The sequence below is a fragment of the Neolamprologus brichardi genome, chromosome 7 (assembly GCF_056152115.1).
Source record: "Neolamprologus brichardi isolate AB-2024 chromosome 7, ASM5615211v1, whole genome shotgun sequence".
Classification (NCBI taxonomy): domain Eukaryota; kingdom Metazoa; phylum Chordata; class Actinopteri; order Cichliformes; family Cichlidae; genus Neolamprologus; species Neolamprologus brichardi.
In genome coordinates, this window is record NC_142110.1 from 6,982,463 (window position 1) to 6,992,517 (window position 10,055).

The 10,055-nt window shown below is 38.3% G+C and overlaps 1 protein-coding gene across 1 annotated transcript in view; it reads left to right on the plus strand.

Moving 5' to 3' along the window:
* lrrc4ca (leucine rich repeat containing 4C, genome duplicate a) overlaps positions 1-9,444 on the plus strand; it is a 50,238-nt gene extending 40,794 nt beyond the window's left edge. Inside the window, exon 3 of the mRNA XM_006789560.3 lies at positions 3,969-9,444. Coding sequence (XP_006789623.2) covers positions 4,020-5,963 — 1,944 coding nt within the window. The 5' untranslated portion in view covers positions 3,969-4,019 and the 3' untranslated portion in view covers positions 5,964-9,444. The remainder of the gene's footprint in view (positions 1-3,968) is intronic.
* The last annotated feature ends 611 nt before the right edge of the window (positions 9,445-10,055 follow it).

Sequence of the window (10,055 nt, forward strand, 5' to 3'; positions counted from 1 at the left end):
TGACCTGATTTTTGGGGCTTTTTTCTTCTTTTTTCTTTTTTTATTCCAGTGATGTCCATCATTTTGACGACTATGGTATCTCAGCTTACATTGGCCATTGCCCTATTGTGACAGTATGGTAACATACACCAGGTTATGACCCATGAATAGAACGTGCAATAAGGTTGTGAGAAAAGCTGTATTTTGGTCATTTAACATTTCTTGCCTTGATAGAAAATAGATGATAGATAGAAAAAACTGTTCTACAGCAGAGGAGTGGGATGTTAGTAATGTTACACACCATGCAGATCACTAATCCTTGATGGGATTAGAGGAATACCTCTTGGCATGTCCATAAAAGTCCCAACACGTCATTGGCTGTCTAGCACACTTAAAACTGATTGAGTCAGGAAGGACTCCAAAACATGCGCAAATAGAAATGTATGAAGCGGCATGGAGAGGCCCAAGAGGCTGATGTATCGCCATTCCTCTGATGAGGGCTGAATTTAAAGTGCTTGTGGAGTTATGGAGGTCCTGCAAAGCCTCTGTTGATCCTGCATTGTAGGCCTTTGTGCAATTGAATCACACAGGCAGGTAGACAAACATTATTTGGACATCTGGACTGCTTTACTGTCAGAGTATGGATGGCAAGCATCATTTGTCAAATCAGATGTCATGATTGCTCATACTACTTGTAACAGAGGTACCATCACTGTCTGCCTTAGACAAAGGTTTCTGCTCAATGATGCAGTTCCTCCAAGCGAGCACAGAACTAGAATGGAGCAAGTAGACTGCAGAGGGAGTGCCAGTCTGAGAGCATGGAAGCAAGCATTAGACTCGGGGTGAAAGTCCAGTGGGAAATAAGCGGTCTAGTAACCACTCCACAGGTGGATGCTGCAAAAACTTTTTCATCTTTCATTATTGACTGCTTGATGAGGCAATAATTTGGAGCAAATACTGCAGAAGCAGCCCTAAGAAGAGCCTGTGTGGACAACAGGGGCACAAAAGAAAATATTCACAACTCCACATAACAGTTTCTGAAAAAGCAAGAAATGAATTCACAAATATTGCAGGTCTGGCTGTTTAATTGTCTCCACTTCTGTTAAGCAGGGTCGCGCTTTAGTATGTCTGCAAGACAAAGAGACAGCTGGCAGTTCATAATCTGTTAGGACAAAAGTTGAAAATGCTTTCTTTTCTTAATCCTATTTTCCTTATCTCTTTTCATCTAATTCCATCACAGCACTATGTAAATCCAATTTTGCTGCTTTCATTGTCAGTGTGCAGATATATTGTTTTGCTCTGTAAATCAACTTGATCTTTTCTACTGCCACAGTTTGGATTCTGTTCTGCTGATTCATTGTTTATCTTTTATCAAGGTTTGATCTGTTGAAAAGGAGGATGAGTAAATAGTGGAGATACAGGGAGTGAGGAAGTTTTCAGAAGTCTTAACTGAAGCATGTTTTTAGTAGGTCATTCATGGCATTGAAAAGACATTGTTTTCACCTAAAAAGATGTGTATAATAAAGATGTGTATACAAAAATGCAGCTTCATATATTAATATTTTCTTCTTACAGTGTCAATAGAACATCCAAGCATAAATCTTGTATTAAACCAAGTGCTGCACTAAACCCTGTTGTTTTGTGCAAGGTTTTAATTTCGAACAAATTAAAACTGCAACAGTGGAATGTGATTTTCAGGCTGGTGTGTGATCTCTGTCACATTTGCTCAGTCCCCCTGTATGAAAACAAATTCTTTTTCCACCCCCAGGCTTTGGCTGCTTGGAATTTAAATTTTGCAATTGGAGAATTAATGGAGTCAGTAATCAAGCAATTAATCAGTAGTTACAGTAATAGCCTCCCCATTCTTAAGTGAAGAGCTTTCTATTGGAGATTAGGCTGTGTGTTGAACACACTGTATGCCTACAGAAACTATGAATATTGCATCCCAACAACACTGCAATGTTACTGCATGTCTTCATTCGCAGTGCTTTTCCAATTAACACAACAAGAGAAAATCTTCTGGTCTTTTTTTTTTTTACAAGGAAATTGTGCTTTTCCTTCTAAATAGACCAATTGTGTTGAATAAAACATTTTTGAACACTGTAATTTGTTAATATTCTTTCTAAATTTTGATGTTGACTCAGTGACAATTAACAGAGCTGTTCATTTGTGATTAGTTTCTTTAAATATAAAAGATACTTTACTTAATTAATATATAACACACCTCAAGATAACTCTTATCTCAGAGAGCTCTTCCTGTTATTGTTGAAAGATTAAACCTTGTTGTGTGAAAGACATTGTGTTCCGTTACAAAAATGTTTCACATTTCCTGAGCTATTCATAGCCGAACAACACATATTCCACAGTGGATCAGTATTTATCACTGACATTTCACTGGAGGTTGAAAATCTAACAGTATAGTTTACATCTTTTTCTTCATGTTCACATTGATTTTCTGAACATGCTCCAGTTTCCTCCCACATTCAAAAACATTCAGGTCAGGTAGATTAGAGGCTCTATAAATGTTTCTCTTTATCTGTGCTAGCTCTGTGACTCACTTCCGACCTGCCCAGAGTGGTTCCCTGTTTTTCACTTAGATAGTAGTGAGGAAAAAATGACAATAAAAAAAACATATACTAATGAACTGTATAACAATGAGAAAGTTGTATGACTCAACATAATAAGAGTGTTGTAATTATTGTATTTGAATTAGTTTTTGAACAATGGTGCGGCAATGTAGTTATTAATAATAAGCCGGTAAAGTCCAGAGATGTTATACTAAACATGAAATTAATCAATATGTCAGCAATGTGTCTTTCAATGGGTTTATTATTCCACAGAATGGATATGATTATGTTTAACACTAAAACACACACATACATTGATTGAAAACCAACGTTTTTTTATTTTATTTTTGAGTGACAGACACATTTGGCTGAGATATTAATTGACAATGAAGGACATCAGAGCATCAGTGGCATTTAACTGTACCGACCTTTCACTTATTAAGTAGCTGAATACACATATTGTATAAAACATGTAAGAAAAAATATTTTGAATGGTCTAATGGTTTAAGGTAAAATGTCTCAGAATTTAGAAGCCAACTTGGGCCCTGGGAATATACAAAAGGCAATGGTTAGTCAACCTACTGCAAGTTCCTTGAGTAAAGTTTATTCAAAAAAATTAAAAAATGTAAAGTGTATATTCAGCAGAAAGCAAATAAAGAGAGGCCACTGTTGTAGTGTTGACCTCACTGCTAGTCTACATTTCAGCTGCTTAATGTTCCTGCCGTAACTCACAGTGCTTTTCCAGTTAACATGAAAAGAGAAAATCTTAACCTTAATCTTTTTAAGGACGTTGTAAATTTAAACAGAGCTGTTAATTTGTGATTTATAAAAAAAAATAAAGAAAAAAAACCCCAAATGGAGAGGCCACTGTTGTAGTGTTGAACTCATTGCACGTTCTCTAAATCGATGTACACACACACGTTATATGTGTATATATATATCTATAGATATATTTTTTCACTTGCTTTCATGCCTTTTGTTTGCTGAATTGTGAGTTGTAATCAGAGGTTTCTAGATATCTTGACTCAATTGAAGGACTAGTGGGTGTTGAGCTTATTATTATTTATGCTCCTCCACACTGAAATATAAATCACAACGCAGCACTCATGGCTGCTTTTTTCACTTTTTTTCACTCGTTCCCTTCTTCTGCAAACAAACAGCACAGAAATCATTTGTTTTTTCAGGAATTTGGATTATGTGACTGAGATACAAGGACATTGTGCCTGAAAACGCATTTCTATATAAGTTCCCAGTTTGTGTGTGGATGTGATTAATGGTTGCTACAAGACAGTATACCTTTTTTAAGGCTATCCTTGTGCTAATAATTCGAAATGGCACGGGATAAACTTTTGCATGCATTAGACTTGTTCACACACTTACCTAATGGATGTCTTCTCTTTTCTCTTTCTCATTTCATTCCAGTGGGCCAAAATCCTCTTTTAAGAGAGTGAAAGACCAGTCAATGAATTATGAATGTTAAACAAGATGACCTCCTCTCAGCAGCAGCAGATGATGCGAGGTCCTAGGTGGAACCGGGCCTTGTCCGACCCTTTGTTTGTTCTGCTCCTGGCCCTCCAGCTGCTGGTGGTGGCAGGACTGGTTCGCGCTCAGACGTGTCCCTCTGTCTGTTCGTGCAGTAACCAGTTCAGCAAAGTCATCTGCACCCGCAGAGGCTTGCGGGATGTTCCTGATGGCATCTCTACCAACACACGCTACCTGAATCTGCAAGAAAATCTTATTCAAGTCATAAAAGTGGACAGCTTCAAACACCTAAGACATCTAGAGATTCTACAGCTGAGCAAAAACCACATACGCAAAATTGAGCTTGGGGCCTTCAATGGACTGGCCAGCCTCAATACCTTGGAGCTATTTGATAACCGCCTCACCACCATCCCAAACGGGGCTTTTGAGTACTTGTCCAAACTAAAAGAGCTTTGGCTAAGGAATAACCCCATAGAGAGCATTACCTCCTATGCTTTCAACAGAGTGCCCTCATTACGAAGGCTCGACCTTGGGGAGCTCAAACGGCTCAACTACATATCTGATGGGGCCTTTGAAGGGCTGAGTAATCTGCGCTACTTAAATCTGGGAATGTGCAATCTGAAGGAAATTCCCAATCTTATTCCCCTAGTGAAGCTGGATGAACTGGAAATGTCAGGAAATCAGCTATCTGTCATCCGGCCTGGTTCATTTAAAGGGCTTATACACTTACAAAAGCTGTGGATGATGCATGCCCAGATCCAGACCATAGAAAGGAATGCTTTTGATGACCTGCAATCACTTGTGGAACTCAATCTGGCCCACAATAACCTTACCCTCTTGCCCCATGATCTATTCACTCCTCTACATCACCTGGAGAGGGTGCACTTACACCACAACCCTTGGAATTGTAACTGTGACATCCTCTGGCTAAGCTGGTGGCTTAAGGAGATGGTACCTGCAAACACCAGCTGCTGTGCCCGCTGCAGTTCACCTCCTCACCATAAGGGACGCTACATTGGTGAGCTGGACCAGAATTACTTTCACTGTTATGCTCCTGTTATTGTGGAGCCTCCCACAGACCTAAATGTAACAGAGGGAAGTGCTGCAGAGTTGAAATGCAGAGCCAGCTCTTTAACCTCGGTGAGCTGGATTACACCCAATGGTTCCATCATGACACACGGTGCATACAAGGTCAGAATCTCTGTGCTGAATGATGGCACACTGAACTTTACCAATGTTACCATGCAGGACACAGGTACATATACGTGCATGGTGAGTAATTCTGCAGGTAACACAACAGCGTCTGCCACACTCAATGTTTCCTCTACGGAAAGCAGTTTCAGCTACTTTACTACAGTGACAGTGGAGACAATAGAAACCCCGCATAATGAAGGCTTCACCACTACTGTCCAACAAAAGGTTGGCCCCACACCCTCTGCTGGTACATGGGAGTCTATCTCACCAACCTCCACAACCACCACCACCGTCCGAACCGCCCTCTCCACACGTGCCACAGAGAAGACTTATACAATTCCCGTCACAGAGGTGGGTGGTGAGGGATTGCAGAATGGCTTGGATGAGGTAATGAAGACAACCAAGATCATCATTGGCTGCTTTGTTGCAATCACACTCATGGCAGCTGTCATGCTTATTATCTTCTATAAGATGCGCAAACAACACCACCAGCAGAATCACCATGCACCCACACGCACTATTGAGATCATCAATGTGGACGAGGATTGTGTAACAGGAGGCCCAGGCATGGAGGGCCACCTTACTCTGCCTCCTCTTGAGCACGAGCACCTCAACCACTATAACACCTATAAGACTGCATACAACCATGCCTCCACAATCAATTCTATACACAGCTCAGCGCACGAACCTTTGCTAATCCGGGCCAGCTCAAAAGACAATGTACAAGAGACCCAAATCTAATACTTTTGTGAGACATTTTAAAACTGATGAAATTACTTACAGGCATTATTGACAGAACATTACTGACCTTTGGTTGCGAGGACTGCGGCTGACGCTCGGAATAACAGACTTGTGTTTGGCAAATCAGCGACTAGCAATGTTAATTCAGTGACTTTGGGAATTAGAGTATGTCTACTGTTTCAAAAAGTGTCTTTACAAAGCAGAAGTTATTTATTTAAGAAAAAATGTTGTGGTTAAATCACGAAAACTGTATTCTGCAATTATTTTTTCAACACTTAATTCATGTGGGTTTTTTTCTTCTTTTTTCCTCGCATATCACAAAATTGGTTTACTAATATACTTTCAACTTTTTTCAAAGATGTGTCAAAAAACATGAAACAAAGTATTGTTCCTTTATTGTTCTTTTTTTTGGTATAGCTGCCGATTTTCGATCAGATGACACGGTAACCTCATTTTCCCCATTTATCAAAGAATCCTAGAGCACATTAGTGATTTTCTCAGCTGTGGATTAATTGATGAAATCTTTTGTGACCATCTCTAACTGAGATGAATTAAACACTTGTTCATCATTTTGGAGTGAGTGACAGAACTGTCAGTGATGGAATCTGATCATTATTCACCGTTTAATTATCTGTCACATACATTAGGCACTCTGCGCTGTCATCAATAGGCTGAGGACCTGAAAAGAGGGAAATGCATCCATTTCTGCTACTGTAAAAGTTAAGGCTCACTGCTAGAAGGACAGTTTTGTTAAATTAAATACTGTTGATCTATATGTCTTTGTGTTTCTATTGTATATGTAAAATTTAAAATGATCCCTGATCTCAAATTTGTCTTGACAAATCTCATTATTATAGAAAGCATATAATAAATTGCATTAAGAACCATTGAAATTCTGAAGGTCATGCTACAGAAGCAGCATTAACACGTACTTTAGAAAGAATATAATTACGACTGGAGAGGATGGGAATAATGCCTGTACAGATGTACATGACCTCAAATTCTGGCAAACACCCAATGCCTCAGAATATTTCCAGTGTATCATGGCTTCACCTTTACCTTGCAGTGCTGTGTAGTGTTGCATATGAAGATGATTGCTTTGAAGCCCCATTTTCATGCTGGGACCCCTTACCTCATCTGCAGTACTGCAGGAGTGCTGTCAGAAGTAGACTGAAGAGCGGAAGAAAGAGCTTAAACCCTTTATACAGCTGTCTGAGCACATTGCCTGTCATCTTTGTGCCATATTTCCACATGGGCAGTGCCTGGCAGTCCCAGATTCACACCCTGCTCCCGCCAACCACAGAACTTGTCCCTGAGTGGCAAGGCTTAGCTGCAAGAGGCTTATGGGGTGAACGTGTGGGATCGGGCATCAACCAGATGTTTGGATTGCACCTGACTCTCGCCATCGTTAGTGACAACACAATTTACATTTTAATTGATGTGCCCGTGGGCTTTGGATGGGCACAGCTCTGCTGCCATCCATACCCTGGAAAGCATTTCAAAGTCCCAAATGTAATGAATGGTGCCAAGCACCATAAATGCAGTGGTTATGCAGACATTTGAGATGGCACAGGTTTATTTTTAGCAAGTTGACTGTGGTTTTTATTCAACAGAAAAATTTGTGGAAAAAAAGTTAGGCCACTCAAATTCTTAATTCAGTTTGGGGTTTGGTTTTGTTGTTTTTTACACTTGCAGTAATGCAATCCAGAAAGGAATGCCTCTATTACAGATGATGTCATGTGCTTTCTGTGGATTTACCATGCATATCATTTAAGTAAAAGCTGGTACTCCACTGAGAATTTGAAACATTTGTCCTCTATTAGTTCAAAACATGTCTGGAAAAAAAATATGAAAACAGTCCACTGCTGTGGTCACTTTTAGATGAATGGTGGCAATAGGTGTTTTAAGTTCTGAAAGCTATTCAGAATAATGATTTAAGAAGTGAAAGATTTTCTGTGGGCTTTTCTTCAAAATCATTTACATATTTTACAGAAAATATAGCAAAAAACACAGTTTTCCTGTCAAGATAACAAGCAGCAATGTCTATAGGTCCGCACGTTACACCACCTGTTTCACAAACACATGGGCTACCACAGGTAACAATCAAACAAAAAAAACCCCACTGTCTACTATACAAGTTTGTATACTATACAAGCCTCATTCAAAACTTCCACAAAGCCAAGCAAAATAAACCAGTTTTTACAGAAGTTTTAAAATAATTCACTCTAATTCAAGTGGTTATGTGTCAATATGAATAAAGGCAAATTAACAAAACGGCTTTAACCAGACATAAGTGCAAACCTTTTACAGCCAATACAGATTTTAGCTTAAATTGAAAAAAAGAATAAAATGCTGCACCCCTTAGCTTAATGCATAGAGTATGGAGATTAAATGAGATACAGTGTTAGTTTGCCTCAGAACAATATGATCTATACTTGATTCACACCGAGTTTTTATTACCTGGGATACCTGATATATGTATTACAGTTGCACAGATTATATATTTTAATTAATTCATAATCTGTAGTGTAAAAAAAAAACACACACGCACTCCAGCACTTCACACAAACACACACACACACACACACACACACACACACACACACACACACCCTATAATGCAGAGTATATTTAAGAATATTAATTCTATTAAAGTCATTTTATTTTCACAGCTTTTTTTCTCTGCCAGATAAGGAATTATGGAGGTTTAAGATGAGCACCATTTGAGATGCAAGTGGTTATTGCATGTAGTGTTTCAAGGTGTTTTGATAACCAAGACGTTCTGAATGACGTTCTGAAATCAGAAGTTCTGATATGCTGTGTACAGCAGACGTGGGGAATACTGTAGATTCCTAAATAAAATGAGGTCACTGGGTAATATTAGTCCAGATTTAATGAATGATTCCCCTTAATTTTTTTTTCAACAACTGAACGGGATTCACCCCATAATTGCCCTTATGTGGAGACTCGCACATTTGTAAACCATATTGCGCGTGTGTGTGTGTGTGTGTGTGGGTGGGTGTGTGTGTCATTCTCTGTTTCAGTTCATACTGGCAGGCAGGGGATCACGATTCTCCTCAGTTTATGTTGAGAGTGTAACCATCTTTCCCTTATGCCTTTAGTTGGAGGTAAACTGTCTGAAAATTTCAATGGTAACTTTGTTGCATTTTAGTCAAGCTGTCTCATGTGTGTAAGATATCTAAAATATTTTTGTCAATATTCCTTTTTTTTCACATCCTTTTCTTTTTCTGAGAAGGAATGCTGTTCTAGTGGTAGATTTATATAAAATACATTTTGAGAATAAAATATAACAAAAACAAAAATTTTTAAATTTTGATTTTACATGTGCCAACAACCTGTTCGAAAAGTGAAAAAAAAAAAAAGATAAATATGTTGTAAAAGAATAAGAGATCGATTTTCATGTAAGCATTCTTTCATGACCTTTAAAAGATACGGAAATCGATTATAGAGACCAGTTTGTAGTTCATACACAAAATATGGTTCAAATAAACTATTGTTGTTTTTCTGTATTGTCTGATCCTTGTTTTCAACTTCTGTATTTATTACAGATATCATAGTTGATGTGAATATTTACCTTTTTTCTTCATCTGAAAAAAAAAAACTATACATACATAGTTGTCAAGGAAAAACTCACAGGGCTAAATATACAAAATCATATACAAAATTTCTCACATCCTGTCGGTAATTTCTGAGGGAAAAAAGGAATTTCAAAGACAAAGCAAACAAACTTTTGGTAAATATCAGTGTTCTTTAGTCCTAGTTAGTTCTCAGCCATGGTACTAGCTTGCATGCTACATAAACAGGACTGATAATTAAATTTATATCATGTATTTGGCACTGGATTACTTAGTAGCTTAACATTACAAACTAAGGAAATGGAGAACTAATAAAACCATATTAGTGAAAAAATATCTTATCTAAAGCAAAGCACAAGGCAAACACGATGATTGTATTTTTCTAATTAAATTCTCCATTATCTGCATCCACGGGACATTGTTCCAGTTGATAATCAGCCAAGTAAAGTCAGATTCTGAATCTTGATATGACTGATGGAAAGTCATATGAGGAAGT